General features: G+C 40.6%; 1 protein-coding gene across 4 annotated transcripts in view; it reads right to left on the reverse strand.

Moving 5' to 3' along the window:
* Nucleotides 1-23,988, reverse strand: part of il1rapl2 (interleukin 1 receptor accessory protein-like 2) — a 382,929-nt gene that overhangs the window by 44,970 nt on the left and 313,971 nt on the right. For all 4 annotated transcript variants that reach the window (XM_028008405.1, XM_028008407.1, XM_028008406.1 and 1 more), the window contains exon 7: nucleotides 20,399-20,473. In XM_028008405.1, the coding sequence (XP_027864206.1) occupies nucleotides 20,399-20,473 (75 nt within the window). The remainder of the gene's footprint in view (nucleotides 1-20,398; nucleotides 20,474-23,988) is intronic.

The following is a 23,988-nucleotide window of genomic DNA, read 5'->3' on the forward strand; positions in this document are numbered from 1 at the left end:
CTCCGTGGCTGCAGCGTTCTACTGGAGACCATCTCAAGATGCCACACGGAACCTTCTGGCTTTCCATAATTATAGCCACACTCGAGCAAGACATGCATAAGCACATTGTCTAATTCTGGCAGCGGCAGCATCATTCAGTGATGCTGACTTAACAAATGCACTGATCCTTTCCACTTACATCTTGCCTCTGTGCAGCAGAGCTAAAAACATTCTGCAAGATCTGCACATGGCCAGAAACACACCAGAACTTCTCTGTGCCCACAGCATGCATAGGTTTTAATATATGGGGTGCTTTTGTTAGACTTTGGTTCTCTCAGCTGATTAATTTGGGAGGATGGGGTTGCAGGAAATAGGAACTGTTTAAAAAAAATATTTTATTTGGATATATCATGCCAACAATTGTACTTGGAACTAGATTTGGCAGCCGTCTCTGAGGCGCAAAGCCAAATTCCAGAATATAAAGTTAATGACCAATAAGAACATTTTTAAATTAAGAACATTTTTAAACACATTTCTAATAACTAAATCACACTTTAAATGAATCGACGTGTCAAATAGAGCACTTTAAGATGCATAATGAACCTTTAATTTAAAAAATATGTACTGCTCCAGGTCAAAAACAACCAATCAGAGCCAGGAGGAGGGTCTTAGGAATGTCAGTCAATCTGTGAATGCGCTGCTAAATGTGCTAATGGCAAAGAAACAACTCACAGTTACAGCAAAACTGTTTTTCTGCCGTGACTGGTTACCACGCTATCTAATGCTAGCTTTCACGACAGGCTCTGCTGATGGGAAACAGCTTTATAGTAGAGAGAAAGTGAGAGATAAAGGTTGGGGGAGAGCGGCGCACACATGGTCTTAGTGTTCCTAAGCACTAAGACCCGCCTTAGGAACATGTCATGGGCTAGCAACTATCAGTTGCTAGCAAGCAATCGAAGGCGGGAAGTCTTTAAGATGGAAGAGATGATTTGAACTTCCTCTTTATCTCTGCTTCATCCTCCTTTTCAACTCCTGTGGAATTTGGGGTCATAGTTCAGGTATTATTAGAGCTTTTGAGATGCTAATCAGTAAAAACAATGCCTTGTTTTCCCTGATGTACATCACAAGAACTGTCCAAAAGTTATAAATCAAGAGCAAAAGTCCTTCCAGCTGCACAGCTTCTAAAACCAGACAGAAAAGCTGTCCAAGAAAGCAAAGAATCGATCAGAAAAATGATGAAAAAAAGTCTACAAAAAAAAAGAACAAATCAAAGCTAACGTAGCTGCGCTGCTCCAACATGGTGCCACCGTTCTATAATCTTTCGCTTTGATTTGAGTGGCTGTATAAAAGCAAAAAAGCATGTGTTCTGCTTCGTAAACACAGTGTTTCTGTTGAGACTAATCTAATTCTCACACTTTACACGCAGAGAACGAGCAAACTGAAAAAAACGAAACACACAGGCCGTCCATCTGCTCATCAATCCACTTCCTGTTCGTCTTTTAGCTGCTCCGCGCTCGTACGCTAACGTTTTCATCAGAACGGATCCACCGTAGTCCATCTGTTCCCTTACAAACACATACACACCCACACACTCACCGTCAAACCTTTAGGTGATTCTGAGGTGTGTGTGTGTGGGCGTGTGTGTGTGTGTACATGGACCAGGTATGGCGGTGTAGGGGGGAGGACGGAGAGGGGTTGTCTTGGTAACAGCTGAGTTTTGGGTCCTGGGCTCTGAGGGTACACAGCTGCAAATGGCTACACAGATGGTGCCTCACACACACGCACGTGCACGCCCATACGTAGAGACACACACTAATGCCATGTAGATTTCCAGGACATTCGTAGGCAGACATTCGTAGTGAGTGGGCTGCTCAGCTGTAACCTGGGAGGCTGCAGTCTGTAACGGCATCCTGACTCCAGTAAACGGTCACACTTCTTGTTTTCTCCTCATTCTATTTTTAGGAAAGGTGCGTACGTGTCTCCTGTGCTCTTCCGAACCCCCCGTTTTCATCGCTTGCTTGATGTAAATAACCGCTGAGGTTAATGATGTTGAGAGTGGAGGCTAATTATGTGCTTTCTCTTCTCTTCCTTGAGTGCTACTTTCTTTCTTTATTCGCCAAGTTGAGACAGAAACTCTTCGTTGGCGGCACGCTGCCAAAGTTTCATCCACAAGGTGTTTTGATTAACTAAAGGCTTTAGAGCGCCTGGCGAAATAACTTTCACCTCTAAATCATTTAGGTTTTGTCACATTGCATCTGCAAATTTAAATGAATTTATTGGGTTTTCAAATGATACGTATTGTCAAAACGGCGGATGATCTGTGCCTCACCTCTGACTGTGCTGCGCCACTAAATCTCAATGATGCTTTCCACACCAAAACTAAGAATATTTTACATCCAGTGAGAGCTACGTCCTTGTAGCACGAGGCTACCTCCATTCAGAGCCGGTTACTGATCTAATTAGTAACAGGCGGACAACTGAGCAACAGGCTCTGGCAAATGAGGAAGAGAGGCTGGACATCCAGTGGATTGCCTGCTTCCCCTGCTGGTCATTAGCATTGATAGGCTAATGTTAGCATAGCGTAGGCTGGAAAGTGTCATATATTTGATGCATTGAAGTGTTTTCTTTTGACACAGTTTACTTTAATCCAACGTGAAACCATGCATAAACATACTGTAATACCATCTGATGAAAGGAGAGCTGAATGCAAACACAACACAGTCTTCAAATTTTGAGAATTGTTTTTCTAATAATGCATTGACTGGAGTTGACTTGTTTCAATCAGTGATAATGAACTATAGTGAGATTTGAAGTTAGAAAGTGATGATGAAATGTGAAAGCGTTCACAGGAGATGAAGGCTTTTGCCGGTCAAAACGACTTCTTTGAAGGTCCAATCCCAAATGAGACCTGAGTGTCGGTTCTTCAGCAGATTCTTTTATTCACCAGATCACAACTGAACCTGCTGATTACTTGATAAGACTCAAAACCAAAACTCGCCATCTTACGGAAACTTTTGCACTTTTTTTTTTTTTTAAAGCTTTGAAATCCAGAGTCAACGTGTTTGCGACGATGCGAGAACTTCGACGAGCACCGTTCGGATTCAATATAATTTGACATTACAATCACACTGGAGGGACGGAATATTACGAGCTAAAAATGAGCCACAGGATCACTCTTGGAAATGCGGTGAAATTTCCTGTCTAACAGGAAATGAAGCTGCCACAAAGCTGGAAAGAGTCATATTTTATTAGCCTGAATAAACTAAATATTTTTCTCTGTCTCACTTCATCAGTCTCCCTCCCCCTCGCCCTTCTCTTCTTCTTCTTGTTTCTCTTTAGAGAATCGGAGGTGATTCCCACAGATAGAACTCTCCGGAGGAAAGTAATAAAGGGAAATCCATCCTCCATCTTCATCCGTATTTGTCCACTTTCTGACAGCTCTAATTAACTAAGTCCTTTATGCATGTGCAAGTGACATTTGATTGGCTGGGGGCCTGGCCTTGTTAGGAACTGTTTTAAATTAACGGATGAAATTAGATAGGAGATTACAGCAGATATGTTTGACAAGGTTAATTAAATGACCAGTCATGAGGGGGGGAGCAGATCCTAATAAGATACACCTTCCATTAATAAGGTTGCTCTCTGCAGTCCCAGTTTTCCAAGGAAGCGTTTGGAGAATTATGCCATTGGTACTTTAATTTTAACTTGCTAATTTGATTACTCTGAACATGTGAGAGCATCTCTGGGAGTTCATTAGTTTTAGTATTACCAATTTAACGATGTTTGCAGATGGATCACATCTGCTAGGAAACAGGGCGTATCTATGGCAACGGAGGTAATGCGGGGATCGAGGGTGGGGGTTTCACTAGAGCATGACTTCAGGATTTTGTCCTTTTTGGAGCCTGGTATGCCTGAGTGGCATTAAACAAAACAGAATGTAAATTATAGTGTGAAGGTTCTTTTGTTATTTGACAATTTTTGTCTCCAGAAGTGTGTCTGATAATAAAATAACCTTCAGACTACAATAGCTGTGTTTCCACTGACCATATAATTGCACAAATTAGAATCATGAAAATAAATTTGCTTAATCAAAACACTGCAATTCTGAAAAAAGCTCACGTTTTGTGATAAAAAGTTTTTGCACTAATATTAGGTTGTTTTTCGACTGTATTGAAATTAGTGTGTTTTGCAAAACTGCAATGGAAACACTTTTTTCCCCGTTTCACATCTAGATCCCCAAAATGTGTTCAGTTACTGCCTTGTGACTGACTGCTTCACTATGCACGCAACCAAATCTGTGTATTCAAGAAGCGACCAGGTAGAGCAGAACAGTCATTTGCTGACAGAGCAATGTATTAATGTCACCACCAGGTGGCAGTAATGCAGAGAATTAGTTGCAAAGGAAAACATCTCAGATAACGGAGTTCCTTTATAAAGAAAAGCTTAAGGATTGAAGATGTATGTGAACTTTCTTTGTAACAATGAATAAAACCAAGTTTCAGCACAAAACAACGTCACGTAACATTAGCGTAAGACAGGTGCACAGCAACCAATTGGCTGTTATTTAAGAGCAAAACGTTCAGCATTGGTACTTAAAGTACCAATGTACCTGTAGGTCTTTAAGAGAATCCTACAATCCAACCGACGAAGACAAACTGATGTTTTTGTCAGCAACATAAGTCATTTTTACTAAGAATGAAACAAAATAAGTTCAGTTCACTTTACTCCCAGCTCCTTTATCTGAAAAACCATGACAAACATGTAAAGAGAGAAATTCAGCCGTAAAGAGACAGAGATGCTAGAGCAGATTCGATGGCAGAGGTGAGTGTGCTGAATAATAGTGAAGTTCCAGCATTAAAAATGAGGGAGCATAAAAAGGCTGACGCGCTGTGCTTACTGCCTAAAATAGAGCGTCCAGGTTTCTTTCTGTTGGTTTGTGATTAGAAACAAACATTTGCCCATTTCACATAGCGGTCGGATCCATTACGAGTACAAATGGCTTCTATTTACCATTCTCTGCAACAGCCACTATTATTTATCTACATTTATTTATTGTCTTTTACCTTATGAGACAGGTTTTTAATTTTTTTAAAAATATCTGGCTATAGAATATCTGCAAACACTTTCCTATGGTCCAATACTTTTTCTTTTCTTTGAACATTTCATTCAAACTGTTTTATTTTTTATTTTTTTGACCCATTTTCAGTCCAGTTCTAACATTATTTTGTACACAACAGAAGGACCAAGGACTGCTGGTCAAAGTTCAAAATTGCATTTTTTAGAGCTGGAATCAGTATTTTCTCATCCGGGGAACAGCTATACTTACCATGCACAACTCTGGTAACTCTGGACGCTACGATTAAACCACATGGCTTTTGTTGCCATCAAAAACCCATGCAGTCATTTAGACTCCAAGTATTTTTTACCCTGTGCATGGTCTGGCAGGGTCACCTTCACAAAGTTTGTTTTTTTTTTGGAGTGGTTTTGGGAACCAACGGTCTGACGGGACAAGCCCCCACTTCACTGCTGTCAAACCAAACATCTGCCACGCTCCTCCTGATGATTGATCTGAGACCGCAGGAGACGTTAAGTGGAATTGCTAGAGTTCATTTAAACTTTTGACAGGAATTTAGGAGAATTGCTCTAGAAAATTAATGGTACCTTATGTTCCTACTATTCTCCTACCAGTTCAGTTGTGTGTTTCGGGTCACTGGCATGTGGGGACAACTGTGTCCACGTTTTAGCCATGCAGTTTTTGGAGTGGAAGTGGAAGGTACCACCATGCTTGCCAATTGGTACCCTACTGCTTTCCATGATTTTGAAAGCCTCATCTTGGCTTCTCCAAACATCCTTGTCACTGGGGCAAAAGACTTCAATCTTTGTCTCATCTGAAAACAAGTGTTCTCGCCTTTGTGGCTCGTTGCCTGTTTTAAGAGACCATAGAGGACTGGTTGTGGCACATGCACTTTGTTCTCTGTTAGCTGTTTTTCATTGTGGGCATTTACTTTGGAGTTTCAGCAGTTAGTGGCCTGGTATTTTTGATATGTTTGTGGACATCCTGACTATGATAAACTTCTTTCGCTTGAGGCTGACGGTTGGGGTCAGATGAATGATGTTTGGACACTACTAGGTTATGACAGAAGACAATGTTCCCTGACTCATAAAGAAATAGCACTGAAATGGTAAAAGCCAACAAGCTAAATGAGATCCACCAATCCTAAAAGTGGTTAAACCTAAGATGTATGTTGTACATGGAGAAGCAGCATTCAGCTTCTATGCACCAAAAAATCTGCAACAAACTTCAAGAAAACTATAAAACAGCTGAAGCACTGAGTTGCTTTAAATCAGGGCTAAAACCCAACCTGTTTACAGCTGCCTTTGATTATGGAGCATTGATCAACATATTTGATATATATTAATGATTTTGACAGAATGTAATATTTATTGCTTGTTTCACAATTGGTGACTGAATGGTGTTTTTATGATGTGAAGCACTTTGAACCGCTGTCAACAGAATTCATTGAGATGATCGGTGTATGAGAACTTGACCAAGGCTTTTTGTAATTTCGGTCAGATACTTTCAGGTTTTATTGGACTGATTTAAACTACACTGGAGTCCAGATGTTAACGTTTCTGTTCACAGTGACTTCTTGTTTAAAAACAAAACGTTCTTAATGGGACGCTTTTATTCCACGATCACACTTCCCTTCCATTGATTTACACACATTTCCTTGAGGTGCCCTCAAAGACTTCTTCATTTGAGCATGTTCAATCACTTAAAAGGCAACTTGATCCGTTTCATTCAGACCTGTGAGGCTCTGAACACTTTACCCTTAGGGTGTACTCTTATTATACCTTATGTGAAAAGTGTCTGTTGTGATACAGAGCAGGCAATGGTGCAGTGCTACACTCAGGCTGAGATTTCCCATGATGGCTCAGAGCTATCATGTTGAAGCAACAGTTCTCATGTATAAAGAGGTGTTGATTCTCTGCCCAGACAGACAGAACTCATGCATCGTCACTCTCGGCTTACAAGCTGGAATGAGACACCAGACAGTTTTAGTTTGACATTTTCCTCAATTTTCTCTCGGTCATTACTAAGGAGGCAAATTCTGCAACAGCACAAAATGATGTTATCAGACTACTGATGCTTAAATGTTGAAAGAAATGAAGGCCTTTCCATCCATCATGGATGGGTCATTGGGGCAAAAAGGCAGAGGAAGGGGTATAAATTATTTTCAACATGCATTTCTTTTTGTTATATTGTAAAAAAAAAACAACAACAAAAAAACTGAAACCTTTTTAGAAATGACAGCTGTGTGTGTCATTTCCTGTAAGAAATAAACTTCTTGTCTTATTGAGATCATTTTACATCCAAATCTGCCAAGGGATATAAACAATTTTGAGATTAACTGCAAATGTCACACTGTTCTTAAAGTCAGAGGATGCTACTCAAAGGAAACTAAATCTTACCAAGATAAAAACAAAACACTTGCTAAATTTCATAAACATATGTGCTCTGATCAGTGTCCAATTATACACCGATAGTGTAAATTTTGTTGCAAGGCATAACTGAGGTTGTTATTAAAAAGTAGAACTTGTTCTCGACTCACCAGCGGAAAAGAAGGTTAAATAAAATAAACAAGTGTTTCTTCCACATGTTTGCACTGCAATTTATGTCAAGCATCTTCCTTTAAAGAATGACGAGCAACAATTTGATGAAAATAATTTAACATAGATTGCAACATTGCGTGCATTGTATAGACATGTTGCACGTTATTGTTCACTACATCTTGCGCACAATGCTGGCGGGCCAAAAGATGATTCTTTTACATTGCCATCCATAGCAGTGCTTGTGTAGAACAACTCTGTTAACAAAATGAAACCTGGAGATGTAGGTTGTACTAACTTAGACCAATACAACCCAGCAAAGGGGAAAATAACGCAGAGAAACAATTAAAGAGCAACTCAAAACCACTTGAATTCTTCGCTTTTGTCGCTCTCTACTGTACACGGGGAGTCGTTGCCATAGCAACTGGCTGACAACAACTCCACTAGTGTATCTTGCAAGATTCAACACCAAAAATCAAGCAAACTAAGAACAGAACGTTCAGTCCGTTACAGTTTTATGTTTTCATACTTGATGTTAATTTTGAGATTATTAATAAGTGATCATCTGGAGTGATTGATTATCTAATTTAAACACCTGCTCCTGCTCTGCTGAGGATCTGCCAGAAAGTTGATATGTGGGTTGTCTTTTCTTTTTTAACATGAACCAAAGCACACCAAATTCCACAGCACATCTACATGTTCAAGTTTTTAAAGTCATGTTAGCATAACTGACCTACTTCCCTCTCCATTTTTTTTTTTTTTTTACCCCTCCAGGGGGTCTTTTGTGGGCTCTAGTGTCCCTTATATGACAGTGGGCTGACAGGAAACGGGGAAGGAGAGGGGAAGACATGCGGCAAATGTCGTCGGGTCCGGGAGTCGAACCCGCGACGGCCACGTCGAGGACTCCAGGCCTCCAAATACGGGTCGCGCTACGCCCTACGCCACCACGACACGCCCTCCTTTTTTTTTTTAATTCAAACTTTTTTCTGACCTCGTTACCTGGTTGTTGTGGTGTTGACAACTAGTACCAAAGCACTGCATACCTTTTTCTTTTATATATCACAAATATATTTAAGATTTGGCCTGTTATCTTAACTTGACAGCTAAAACCAATGGTAGGCATCATCAGCTAGCAGTTTTTTGCAAGGAGCAGGAAGACAGGATCATGCTTGTGTGACGTCACGTTGCAAGGTGTCTGTATGTTTGGTAAACAAGGTAGAATTTAAACCAAGGCCCAACCCGATGGCTAAAAGCTAAGTAGTCTAAGCAGAAACAGTACATTTCCCACCGGGTTGGAAGGCAGCGAGTTGAAAACGGACCAATAATCTAAAGTAGGGGTTTAAAAAAGGAGTAAATCCACATGAGGTTAGGAGTGTTAATAGTTTCAGTCTCTGTGGTTTTACCGTGTGTGTGTTTGGGGGAGGTTCTGTGACAGAACTGGGTAGTAGGTGACGGCTGACTGACAGCTCTTACCAGAGGCTTCCAAAACATCCAGGAGTGTTCCACTTATCTGGCTTAAAGACGGCGGTTAGCAGAAAAAAAAACAGACGACTTGTGTGGGAAATTAAATTTCCCCGAACTGTCTGAGTCATCTGAGGTTTAACCAGCTGCAGGCCACAATATGACTACACAACCCTAATATGTCCAGGCTTGAAGCGATGACAAAATTAAAGCGTCTCCAGAGGAGCAGATCGACTGTAAAGAAAGCTTGTGTAATGGTTTTAAGGACTATTATTCTGTGTGTAAGCAAAACCCACAAAACATCTACTTTGATTGTAACTTTAGCCACTTATTTCACACCAAATTTCCACCAATCAATAATAACTACATGTGGGTCGTTTTAAGTGTGCTGCATGTCTGCCTAAATTTAGGCCTAAATAATGCCTCGTGGTGCATCTTTGAGATAAAATGTTGACTCCTAAGGCTTGAATTAGGTTTTTTCACCAACACACATCAATGGCTCTTGCAAGTCTAATTCATTTAAAACCAGATATTTACATGTACCAAATAAAAAAGGCTACACTTTATTTTTTTCTCTTTGTCTAAAGTTAAACTAGACAAAACGTCTTTTGTTTTTAGGTCATTCAAAATTACTTCTATTTGCTGAATGTCATTAAACTCAGCAAGAACATTTTTAGAAGTTGACATACATCAGTATTAGGAATAACTGTCTGTTGGTAAACGGACTAAACTTATATAGTGCTTGTTCCAATCATTTTGACCAACTCAAAGTGCTTTGAGTCACATTCACCCATTTATACACCCATCTGCAGGCAATTTAGGCATGCGGGCAAGGCATGTAAGGCAAAATGACAGGAAAGGAGCTGAAATCGAACCTACAACCTTCCGATCACAAGACAAATACTCTTCCCACAGAGCCACAGTGGCCCCACAGTCATAAACTGCATGACTCGGGCTTAACCTTTTCGGTGACGAAAGGTAAACTTCCTTCAAAGAAAGTTACAAAGCCAAGCTGTAAAAAAAAAAAAAAAAGTGTTCTCAATAGGTTTTCTAACAATTTTCAAACAAAAATCATTTTTGTAGTTCTGACTGACCTAAAACAAAAGAAGTTTGGCCTGATTTTACTTTGGACAGTGTGTGTGTCTTTGCTGTATGGAAATGTCCAACTGTACCTAAACAGGTACAGTTGGACATTTCCATACCAAGCTGAGTTATATTACATGTGTTTACACCCTGAGTTGAAACTTCATACGAGCCACCTTTTACTGGAATAACACCTGCACGTCTTTCAGCTTTAACTTTTCCACAACTTTGTATTGAAGCCACGACTTAGCTCTGCTTAATCTCTGTTTTCGGCTCCAGACTTTGGCTATTTTCGTCACGATGCTTGTGATTTACCCTCCATTCCGTCTGTATAGCTCACTTCATAACCACATTTGCATTTGATTTCTCATAAAATGTTCTATTTCTTTAAGACATTGCTTCCCAATTTGCCCCCTTTTTAACTCTCAATTGGACAAAGAAAAGGAAATCCTCCACTGGATGTTTTTGCTTTCGATCCAATGACACTATGGAGGCACTGCACCACATTGCTCTGCTCTGAATTACCCAGCATACAGTCGAATGACTAACTTGCAAACGCCATCCCACCTTCTCTAATGTACGAAACACTAAAATATAAAGACCTCTCGATCATTTCACTCCGGCCTTCTCCCACCCGATGTTCTCCACCTCCCTGTGGCTGTCTGAAACGGCACAATGATGTACACAACTATTTTAAAACATGGAAATGATGGGCACAAAGAGAAAGGCAAAGGAACAGTTAGATATAAAAGGAAGCAGACAGTGAGACAGAGGCAGATGCCTCACAGAGACAGTCAGACAGACGGGGGCTGATAAATATGATGGGAGATGAGAAAGACCAAAATAACAGAGACAAGAAGGGAAAAAGGGGGAAAAAAACACTTCTTATCTCACTCTGCCTTTCACAGCCACCCCCACGTTAGCATCTAATATGTCTCAGTATGTGAACCTCTGAAACTATCTGTAAGCATGACTTGTATGATTCAAACATTGGCTTTGAGAACATCTGTATACAGTATTAGTGGTCACTGGAGACACGGTGTCATTTTAGTGAGCAGGAAAAACAATCAAGTATGTGACAAAATCCTCATACTGTCTGAATCCCCAATGTTTCACCATGTATATAGGTCACTATCACCCAATGCCTTTACACCTCAAATGTACATTTAACTTTAATGTCTACTCTTTCTGATGCTAAAATAAGATTTGGAAAGTTGTCCACTTCTATTCTAACGGGTTTCTATGCCTGGTAGGAACTAGCAAGCAAAGCGGCTCGTTCACCCAAGGATCCTTTCTGTGAAAGAGCCCTGCAAAGAGGCAATTCTACAACTTCACAGAACAAACATTTGTGTCTTGAGAACATGGGAGCTCCTGTAGATGAATTGGTAATAGTGTCAGTACAAGAACAGAATCCAAAAGGGATTTGGAGCAAACATCATACATCATAGGAGCACTGCACCAGCTAGCCTCTTAAAACTGTAAGACCAAATGCAGATACAGAACTATGACAGGTGGAGTGCTTGGAACTGTATAATATTAAACACTGGGACATTCAGTAAAACTTCATGTAAAAGAAAATCCTAGAGGAGGCCCATTCAAATACCAGCTGCAATCAAGTCCATTGTTCTTCAGAGGCCTGAACACCTTCATCATCTTCCTGTACTGGGGTACCTGCCTTGTTCCTCCAGGTCACAGGTGTCAAACTCCAGTCCTTGCGGGCCGCTGTTCTGCAACTTTTAGATGTGCCTCTGCTGCACCACACCTGAATAGAATAATTAGGTCATTAAGGCTCTGGAGAACTGATCTACACAAGGAGGAGGTAATTAAGCCATTTCATTCCAGTGTTTTGTACCTGTGGCACATCTAAAAACTGCAGGACGCCGACCCTTGAGGACTGGAGTTTGACACCCCTGCTCCAGGTGAATCTCAATGCCTTCACAGGTCCACTGAGAAACACAGACTCCTCTACATAAACCAACACCTTGCCAGGAAAGATCCCAAGAGGCATCTCAATCAGATGCCTGACCCACCTCAACTGGCTCCTCTAGATGTGGCTCTACTCTGATCCCCTCCTGTCAATGACAGAGCTTCTCACCCTATCTCTGCGGGACAGATACCCTACAGAGGAATCTCATTTTGATCTCTTGTATCCACAGTCTTGTTCTTTCAGTCACTACTCAGATCTCTTGACCATAGTTGAGGTTTGAGGTAAACAGAACTTCGTCGTTCAGCTCAGCTTTCTCTTCAAGACGGACTTGCACAGCACCTGCGTCACTGTACAGGTTGGTGTGGCTTCACTGCACACCAAGTTACCCATCAATGTCCTGCGCCTCATTTGTAAACAAGACTCTGAAAAAACAAGATCTTGCTTTCCAAAATCTGGCTGTGTTTTTGGATATGGGTTCTTAAGTTGAGTGATCATCAGCCACCTACTTTACACTAATGAAATCAAGCTGCATGCTAAATGACCAAGACATAAACTTGCTAATACATTCAATTGAGAAATACAAGACGGAAATTTAAATGGCCATTCAGACTAAGCTTGTGCAGGAAATAGTATTTGGAAGACACACAAAGGTTGGACTTCAAGACGACATCAATGCAGGTTTCTAGGTCACAAAGTTAAAAATACCTTCAGGCAGCAAGGAAATCAGCCACAACTAAGTACGCCCACAAAAAATATACCAAGTGAATGGTAAGAACACTACAAGCTTTCACAATATGCTCTACCAGTCATTTAAAATGCCCTTAAAAGGGAGGGGATAAAACAAGAAAACACCTCAATGCACCAAGGGATTCAGATTGAATACAGCACTTTGATAATATAAAACAGGCTAAATGAGGGAGCGCATAAACCAGTAAACACCAGAAAATATAACAGCAAACATCCAGAAGTACATAAGGAAAATAGCAACTCAAGATGACAGAAACCCAAAGTTGGTAGACAGGAACAAGAAGGCATTGGATGAGGCAATGGCTTAAAAAAAAAAGAGTCTGGTGTTCTGTGCGGGAACATCTCTGCTCAGAGTGGGCTGGACATCCCACAGTCACAGAGGCTGACACGACCAACTCGCATCAAAATCCAGGCAATATTTATAGACTGTCTTGATCAACACCAAACATCAACAACACAAATATGCAACAAAAAGGGTTTATAGGGCAGAAACAGTAATTAAGAAAATTACAGGGCTAGAAAAAGAAAAGGAAAAGTCAAGTCCTAGGTGAAAGTTCTCATCAGCTAAGCCATTGTAAAAAAAAAAAAAAAAAAAATAATGACTTTTTTTTTAAAAGAACAAAAAACTCTTTGGTCATAGAGAAGCAAAGTTCAAAGAAGACCCATTAACAGACATAAGGAAAGTGGAAAGTTTAGTTGGTAGGAGGCGTACTGTCTCTTTATAATTGCAAATATTCTATTATCTTAGCTCTGATCTCACAAATTACTCAATCACTGATGACTAATGAATCCAAAAACAAAACAATTGTACTGGGAGCGGAGAACAGATAAATGTGGGCCGTGTGGATAGCGGACGAGACAATTCACAAATGCAATAACTTGTCCAGAGTGACATTTAGAGGCATCTATTTATCCCTTCTGTCTAATTAAAACTGCATTAAAAAGCAAATACCAGCTTTGTGCGAAGGAGTCAGGGATACTAATGTTCACATAGCTGTTAAAATTCCTGATGGCAACTCGGCAGCAGAAATAAATAATTTTGTGGTGTTTGATGTACAAGGACTGTTGTACTTAAAGGGCTAAAAGAAAATAACTTTAGACTTTTTATGGTCAGAGAATTTGTCAGACTTATATGTGCTTGCTTAGCTAAAGGCAAAAGTTGGTTATATTTTTTAAATGGTTTTCTTCAGAGTATTAACAGCATTATGATCGGAGCCATGTCCATGAATTAACCAATTGTACTTTCACACCACTCCCCGTAGTACTACCTTACATACCTTTGGGTGGTCTGGTCATTGCCTTCCAGCACTATTCCGCTTGATTCAGATCTCAGCCTGGGCTTTTTCCCGTTCACTTGGATTCCACCGGTAGAATTTGTACCGAACAGCGAAGAGAAGAAGCTCTGAACAATGACGTCGAGTTTCTGCGCCGTTTTAGAATTGTAGTCCGCATAAGATTTTAGCAATGGCAGTGGAGGAGGCGATGGATCACATCGCGGACAAACATCGGGTACGATTTACAATTTTAATCTTACCCAAGATTGAGATTTCAACAGAGTCCACGCCTCCAGAAAGCCATCGTTTCTCAATAGCCGAGAGTCCAGACTCTCTCAGCGAAGAACAAGGAGCTGGTATTTACCAGGGTGACCTTTAGGGATGTTTCTTTTCAATCTGAGGAATTTTCCTCATCTCTAAGGTTTCTGCAGCTCCACCATCAGTTGCAACATTGCGGTGGAGTACCAAAAAGCACAAGGGCGAGAATCTAAAAGCGGGAAACATTTTGTGCTCGACGGGAAGGAGAAAATATAGACGACATGAATGTTTGGCTTGAGTAGTTAGCTGTGCCTCTGCGAATTCATGTATGACATTTAGAAACCGACAGCATTCGTGAGAAGAACGACACGAAGTAAATGTTGAACCTTAAAAAGTCGTAGTGACCCTGTGATAAATGGTGGCAAACATTTTCGATCACCAGTCATTACATGAACGCTGTTTAATTTACTAAGCCGTAATGCAATTTCTCATGCTTTGGTTTAGGTGCTTTCTTCATCTACTTTCGCCTTGGTGGTCTAACATTCCCATTAGTTTTCCCTTAAGAGCCAGCATTCATCAGTTCGCTTCATCTGCTCCATTCTCCCGACTCACACCAAGAAAAATAATGGAAACTCATTGTTTGGTAATTACTCGATTAAATATGCCAGTGAATTCTCTGAAAATATCTTAATTTATTACTTCAAATTGCCTCAGTCAGACGTATTCAACACTGGAGAATAAAACTTAGAATGTGTAAAATGTCCATTGGAAAAATCGGGAAAATTATTAGACAGCACAAAATTCCTCATAGCTCTCTTTTTTGAGCTTTATGCCTAAGAGACAAACACTTCAATGGCATCTTCTAGTAAAAAAGGACGTGTATTGTAAGACTGTTATGTTTGGTGTTTATAGAAAAAGTCAAATGAGCAACAACAAAAACGTACAAATAATCCAACTACTGTAGTTCATTTATGTCCAAACATCAACCTACTTTAAATGCTTTACAAGTCTAACATTCAGCTTGAAAAGCTGCTCATTAATTTTCCATATTAAGCTGTACTTTCAAAGCCGCTGAAGCGCCGTCATAAAGATCCAGATTCTCTTGAAAAATTGATAGAAATCAAGGACCACACCCCTGCTGTTTTAGTATTTTGGCTTCAACAAAAATGAAGAAGTAGAAGAGGCAGAATGCGCCATGTTTCCATCTAATTGTCTGGTGAATTTTGAGCAAACTTTTAAAATGCTGCAAAGACAAAAATGCAAATTAGTGGCGTTTCCATCTACTGGCTTCAAGCTTATTAACCAGGAAGACGTTTTGTGCCCACCAGTGGACACACGAGAGTCCAACCCAGATGTGGAGCCACGTTTTTTTCATTGTTCGTTACTTTGAAATTTGCTGTCAAAACAATTGTGTAATTTTTCCCCAACCTCTTTCAGATTAAAATAGAAATGTATTCAATTGCGTTTTATTGTCATTTGGTTTGGTTAATATTCAACAAGCTGAACAGATCACACATCAAGCAGATGAATACATGTAACTCTTTCTCTGCAGTGACAAAAATCACTGACTGTTGCCGTAGCAACTACATATAAACAGCCACAGTAAACAATCGCACTTCCATCTCCCCTTTTGCACATCAACTCTTTTTCAGAAAACTCAAAACTACTTCAAAGGTAACAACTTTTTTGCAAAAAATGAGGAAGGTTTTCTTTTGTCATTTTTATCAACCTTTTCTAATGTGATACTTCAAAATGCGCATAATAAAACTTGATTGAAATACAGTTAATCTGTAAAAGTTTCCAGCTCTGTTCACGTATCTGCTGTGAATGAAAACAAGATTTGAACTCACGTTGCTGCTGGGCCTCTGTAGGGAGCACCCTCGGTTCTGCTAATACAGTAAAAAGCAAGGAGTGCACTGTGAAAGTAAAGGTGCAAATGAAGATATGAATTATTACCCAACATCCACCAACCACATTCTGTCCTCAACGGGAAACATAACAGCTTCATTCTGCTCACACGTCGTTTGGTTCCAAAGTATATGAGTTTACTTTTCACATTTTTTTTTTCTCCAAAGAGTTTTTGCGGCACTAGTGGCTCGTATTTTTTTGACAGTAGGCAGACAAGAAGGAGGGAAGACATGCGGCAAAGGTCGTCGGGACCGGGAGTCGAACCCGCGACGTCCGCGTCGAGGACTAAGGCCTGTGGGGCGTGTTGTGGTGGCGCAGGGGGTTAGCACGCCCCTATGAATTTACTTTTGAACAGAATGTCACTGAACGTCACCGTGGTCAGATGAAATTAATCAGCCGTTGGACTCAATTTGATATTCAATCAAAATCAGACTAGTCAGCAGCAATTAGCAAACACCTGGAGGAACTAATTACAGGAGCTAGTTCTCAGGGCAACGCTGGTAAAAACGTTGTTAAAGGGTTAATAGAGGAGCCATGTTGTGACGACTTACTGCCCCTTTTAATAAATCTGCAACAATCTCAAACATTTGTGTGAAGAATTATTGAGGAAAGACATTAAGCTGATACAATTTGGCATAAGGCTGTGACATAAAACGTGGAAAAAGTGAAGCGCTTTGAACACTTTCCAAATGGACTCGGACGTTAAATCGGCTTCTAACTTTGTGTTCTCTCTTCGTCGATGTTGTTTTCCCTCACATCTGTAAACAAACAAAACGGATGCGTCTGGAACATCCAGTTGTTCCAGAAAAGTGCAGGAAACACAAAGATGAAACGCTTTCACTCCAACAAACGAGCTTTCAGAGCGTAAACGAGCAACCCCACCTTGTCTGGAGACAAAGAACGAAGGATGAAAAGAAGAGACAAAGTGAGAGATGAAAGAGGAAAAGAAGACATGAAGCAGAGAGGAAAGGAGTTTGCGTGCGTGGGGGTGGGTGTGTGTGTGTGTAGGATGGAAGGGGTGGGAGGGAAATGAGCAACACCACTGCGGCTGCTGATGTGAATCCTCCTCAGGTTAAAACAAGACAATAATTAAAAATGTACCGCAGGGTCACAGTGTGACTGCCGGAGTGTGTGCAACCGAGTGTGTGTCTTGTATGCAGCCTTTATTGCTTTCAGGAGAGTGGGGGTGTGTGTGTTTTGTGGGGTTGATATTGCAGTGCCCATTAAAAGGTGTCCCTGCTGCAGTCGGTGTACAGAGGCCTCGGGGTCTGTTTGTTACTACATCACACACACACACACACACACACACACACACACACACACACACACACACACACGGATCAGAACATTTCTGACTACGGTGTTAACATTGTCAGAGAGACCGCTGAACAGCAGGGCAAACCCATGCATGCACGCACTTGTGCCGACACAAACACACACACCACCCACGCACACACGCACCCAGCTGGTGAGGAAGGCAGCCAACTGGGCTCACTACAGAACACAACACACTGTTTGGCACACAAGCAAATCTGAATTAGATCCTTTTTCCCGCGTTTATTTCCAGTCCATCATTTCCTTCCACGGATTTTTAGGAAAACGAGATCCTGAGACGGAAGTCGTTAGATCTTCTTTTGGCCTCTTGCCAGATTTGGAAAAGTTTGAATCCAGATCGATCAGAAGCCGTTGCTGTTCGCCGGCAGACGGAGGCGAAAGGAGCAAAAAACGTGGCGGGACAGCAAAGGGGTATAGAGTGCGTGCCGACAAGGAGCGAGAAGGCCAGCTGAGCGTTCAGAGATCCACTATCCTTCATTTAACTCGGCCAAGATGATGAAATCCCTGTCAGCTGTTCTCTAGCCAAACCTGACCTCTGACCCTGCACCCTGAGGCCTCCACAGACCCAGGCGATGACTGCTCAGGGCTTTGGAAGGCGGCTCCTCACCAAAACTGCACGAACAACACCAGCTCCAGGTTATGTGCTCACAGAGGCTAAAGCTAACAACTAATCCAACCGGAATAAGCAACCGCTTACTTTGTGTTTGCTAGTCAGCAAAGCTGCAATATGTAACTTATATTGAAATAAACATTTTTTTATTTTCTCCAAAGAGTTTTTGCGGCGCTAGTGGCTCGTATTTTTTTGACAGTTGGCAGACAGGAAGGAGGGTGAGGACATGCGGCAAAGGTCGTCAGGACCGGGAGTCGAACCCGCGACGTCCGCGTCGAGGACTAAGGCCTCCAAACGTGGGGCGTGCTAACCCCCTGCGCCACCACAGCACGCCATGAAATAAGCATTTTTTAACCATATTTGTTGAAACCATCACTATGTTGTGACAGTATGGTATGAGACAAATTTGTGAAAAAAGAAAAAAAAAAACAAGTTTGTCTGCCTTCTGCCAGGAGGCGGGTCTTATTGCTGTCAATCATGGAGATTTGTGCACCACTCAGCAGAGCCAGTGTGAGCGTTAATAATAGTCAGCATAGCCACCCATGACAGTGGATAAATAGTTTACTGTAACAGAGACTTGTTTCTCTGCCGTAGCACATTTAGCAGCGTGTTCACGAGGCTGCAGTTTCTGATTAATCAATGAGGATGGCGCTGTATTGACATGGCAGAATCCAAAATAATGCCAAAGTCTCTGAGGCCTGAGGCTTTAACAAAAGAAACTAAAACTCCAAGGTGTTGCCTCATTTCAGTTATTTGACTGTCAGGACAAATTAAGATTTCCCTTTAATCGCAGTCACTGACGACAACTTTCAGTATTCAGAAGGTCTGAAGGAACAATACAGCTGAATGTCATCAGCAGAGAAATGATGAGACACATGTGAAAACTGACTTATTATTTGGCCAAGAGCGACAAACAAAATGAAAAAGAAGAGAATACACAGAATACTTAGCAGGCTACGTAGAGCCAGGACCAAAACTCTACACTCTTTTTTTCTCAGAAGAGTTTTTGCGGCGCTAGTGGCTTGTATTTTTTGCAACAGTAGGCAGACAAGAAAGAGGGCGAGGAGAGAGGACATGCGGCAAAGGTCGCCGGGACCGGGAGTCGAACCCACGACGTCCGCGTCGAGGACTAAGGCCGCCAAACGTGCTAACCCCCTGCACCACCACAGCACGCCCAAAACTCTACACTCTTAAAAAATATTAATCTAGAATGGATGGATATTTATGCAACCACTAAAAATCAGCATTGTTTTGTAGAAATCAGTTTTCTGATTATGATGTTAAAGGTTGTTTTTTTTTTTAATTTGTTGTCAAAAAAAGCCTTTATTGATCATGAGTGGTTTGTAAAGGCAATAAAAAGGGAAAACCACCCAAAGGGGTTGAATACATTTCATAACCACAGTGACACTGATCCCCTCCGTAACACACCTAGGCTGTGGTTAGCTATGATCTCTGGGGATTCATTCTGCCTACACTTCAAACCAACAAAGACCTCTCCATACATCCATACAAACGCCATCCTGATTATTGTTTTCGTCCGAGCCTCTGCTGACCCGACTTGCCTCTTCACATTTCTTCCACTAAATCACCTTGAGACTTCTGCCACCCACTTCCTTCATGACCTCATTATTAGAAGCCCCCGGAAAAGCTGATGCAGTCACATAAAGCACTTAGAAATATTCAGCCCAACACGCCGCTCAGTTCGTAATGGGCACGGTTATTATTGCGGCATCATGACACGGTACTACTCCCTCTTTTTCTGAATCGCTGATAAATCAATTGTTTTAAAAAAAAAAAACATTCACCCACAGCTTCTGCTATTAACTGCATCAAACTCTTACATAATTCCACTCTAGACTATTGAAGCCACCACTTTGCAGCGGATTTCTGTTAACAATTTGTACCTGGTCAAGCTCAAAGTGCTGAGGTCATGTACTCCTCCAGGTTGCATCGAGATATAGTTGATCAAAACGGCTGTTTGTGGAAAAAACAGGAGGCTTTCATGGAGGAGTACCATCTATCCATCTGTTTTCGGACCCAATTTGCCCCAACAGGGGGAGGATTACCGCGCGCCAGAAACTTCTGGCTCCAAGACTAGCAATTGCACCATCGTTTAGCCACATTTTAAAAATCAAAACACAGTTCTAAATTTAGATTTTCATCCAAATACTGAAGGCAGAACAAAGTGAAAAGGTTTCTCCTTACCAGGCGTGATTTCTATCACCGTGTCTTGTCTCTCTGGAGGGAAAAGAACTTTGGGAGGCTGAGTCGTCTGGAGCGCTGAGGGTAAAACAGAAAGAGACAGATGATTAATGTACAAATTTTATGAAAATAAAATGTTTCTTTATATATTTATTAAACCTTTAGCCACATAAAAACCCATCAAGATCAAGACTTTGTTCACAAGGGTGATCTGGCCAAGAAAGGCAACAGCACACAAGACAAGTAGAGAGGAATAACATTTAATACACTGTAATCCTGAAATCTATTTTAGTTATAAATATGACAGTAAAGTGAAGTATTGTGACAATAATAATAATAAAAAGACAGACACAATACATTTTGCTGGACGATGAACTGTCCCAGACATTCTTGCGATAAACAATAATATTGTTGTTTCGAGACCATTTCAAGTAACATAATGGTAATGGAACAACGCAAGAACACATTATCAAGATTTAAAAAAATTTTCATTGGCAAGAAATTTGTCACAATGAACAAACAATACAATTACCCACTGCTAGTTAAAATACATTTAAGTCCGTAGGTCATTTTTTTTCATAAATGTGAAAAGAGTTCAAGGGATATTAACACTTTTGCAAGACACTTCAAGTTTAAGAGTGAGAGGTGAACTTTTTTTTATCAGCTGATGCGTAGCTGACATATAGTGACGATAAATGTAAAGGCAGAAATGGGCTGTTGTATTTTAGGTTCAGCCGTTTTTGTTCGACACTTTCACATTTACAGACAGCTGGCAGGAAGCAGCTTTGTCAGGTGCTGTAATATTTACAGCGCCTGACAAAGGTTCAATATTTAACCCAAGGACATTCTGACATGTCGGATAGGATCAACCCGACAAGCAGAAATATATCTTTAGAAAGGAAATAACTATGTTTAATAGAAATATCTGAATTGATGGCCGTGGGAGGCAAAGAGATGCAGTTTGCATCCACAGCAGGTCAACAAGTCCCCACAATTGTTGCTCAAATGTAGGATTCTGTTGTTTTTGTCTTAACTTGATAACAATTAGGTTTTTATGTCAGAGTAGACAGTTCTCTCGCTTCTTAAACGTTGACTTTCAGTTAAACTTCAGTTTCCCAGTTTTGGATGAAACGCCCTTTATGAGACTTTTGTGATGTGACACGAAGGCACACGGAGGATTGTGTTATTCTTCTTTTCCCTTCCATCCTCTTCCCAGGTACCCCTCTCCATCTCTCTATCTTTCCATCGCTCAATCTCCCTGACAAGATTGATGGTTTCATTTGCATTCTGAAAGTTACGCCGTGCCCTTTTAAGATTAATGAGACAACCCTTCACCTGTGGGCCTCCTCCCCCGCTGTCCGCCACCCCCACTGTCCCGGCACTCCACCTACCGCCATCTTCTCCTTGCTTTGTCACCATTTCCTCATCGCTTTTGTTCCACATACACAGAGCATTAAAACATCACCTTATATGATGTTTTATATTATATATATATAAGCAAATGCAAGAGTTTGGGACTTTTGGTTAACCCATATTACCATCTAAATATGAGAAGGTGGGCAGCAAACACATGATAATGACAAGATAGGTGTTTACTTCTGGCTGCCAGCATCATAAAACCATGGCAGAGAGAATGTGAATCTTTCCTGTCATTTACTGGAGTTAAAAATTACAGCCTGCTGCTGGTTTGATTTTACATCCATGCTTGCATGTGAGCGGCCAAACTGCCAGTGTTATAAAGGTTCAGCAAGATCGGAAGTAAACAGTTTTAGGGAGAAGATAACTTAATTGCAGTAAAGGTTTTGTGAGCTTGTTCACGACTGAATGCTGCGTATGATGATTGGACAAGCTGCTGTCGCTGTGCTCCACTTTTGCAACAAGATTTATAACATCGTTATGTTCATTTAAAAAGACCAACCGGTAAAGAACTGACTCGGAGGGTTTTTTCGGTTAAAAATAATCAGCTGTAAACGGGACATCGGCCAACTTTAAGTCCATGAAGGGCGCTTTCAAAATAAAATGGAGGAAAATAAGAGATTGTTTGTTCACAATGTTGCGGTTTCTGATTAATGGCGATGCGTTGACATGCCAGAATCCAAAAATATTGCCAACGTTTCTGTGGCTTGGTCAAGGTGTTGCCTCATTTCAGTTATTTGACTGCAACGACAGATAATTAAGATTCCCGTTTTATCGCTGTGACTGACGACAACTTTCAGCATTCAGAAGGTCTGAAGGAACAACACGGCTGAATGTCACCAGCAGAGAAATGACACAACATATGTGAAAATTTACTTCTTATTTGGCCAAGAGGGAAAATATGAAAGAAAGAAAGAGAACAGGTCCTAATACTGAGCCCTGAGGTATCCCACATAACAGGTGGAGCCAAGACTAAAACTCTGCACTCTTAAAAAACTCTAATCTAGAAAGAATTGATATTTATTCAATCACTAAAAACATCATTATTTTGTAGAAATCCGTTTCTGATTGTTGTTTTGAAGCTCACCCGCCATTTTGTTGTAGTTATTGCAAGATATTTACATTTGATAATTAAACTAAACTTTTGAGTTCTAAACGTGGCCTTTACAGCATTTTGATTGGCTGCTCTTCACACGTTCAATGACTTTTATGCAAAATCGCAAGTTGTTGATGCAGATGGATTGATTTAAATAATTTATTAGTTTATGTTAGTCTATCAGGTGGATATTTTCACAAAATCCTAAAATAGAAAAATTGTTTAGGCAAAACAAATTATTTCTCATCCATTACCCAAAGTTTTTGAATTTATTTGAATTCTGTAGGAAGCAAAACCACAAACGTTCCAGAATTACTCCAGACATGTTGGAGTGTCTGTGTGTATTATTTCTGATTTGTTCTTTTTTAACTTTATCTCATGAGTTTTTCAGTTGCTTCGCTGAATGTTTGAACATTCACTCCCTCTGGTTTTAGATGCTGTGCAGCCGGAAGGATTTTTGCTCTCACTTCTTTTGCTTTTGGACCGTTACGATGCGTAACCGTGGCAACAAGGTTACCTTTTTTTTTACAACTGGGAGCACCTGGTTAGCATCTCAAAAGCTCAAATAATATCTGAACTATGACCTTAAATCCTGGAGGAAGACACTTCAGATTTAATGCAAGTCTGACTGCTACCAGATATCCTTCCTTCCTACATCTCTGTCCACAAGGACTTCTTAACTAGTACCTGATGAGATAAAACATTAAATTTCTCTTTGTGATAAAGTTGTTGCTTTTTTAACTAAATTTAAACATAAATTCCCCACCCTCACCTCCAATGGTGCAATAATACAAATCCCTTTCCTGACTATTTTGTTCATTTCAATAAAATCTAGCAGGTTTGGTTTATTGTTGAGCAGACAAAAAACAGTGGAAAAAAAGATATTTATTATTTAATATTAAAAAAGAAAATGACGATTTTGATCCTTGTGGCATAAAGTTTGATGTAATCATTTAAAATCATCATGATCGAAAACATATTTGCACTTTGTAAACAAACATCCCGACCAGATTGAATAGTTTCGATGACGTGTTGCTCCGTTGAACCTTGAGTTTCACATCAAGCTTGACCTTTTCTGGTC

The sequence above is a fragment of the Xiphophorus couchianus genome, chromosome 23 (genome assembly GCF_001444195.1).
Source record: "Xiphophorus couchianus chromosome 23, X_couchianus-1.0, whole genome shotgun sequence".
Taxonomy (NCBI): Eukaryota; Metazoa; Chordata; class Actinopteri; order Cyprinodontiformes; family Poeciliidae; genus Xiphophorus; species Xiphophorus couchianus.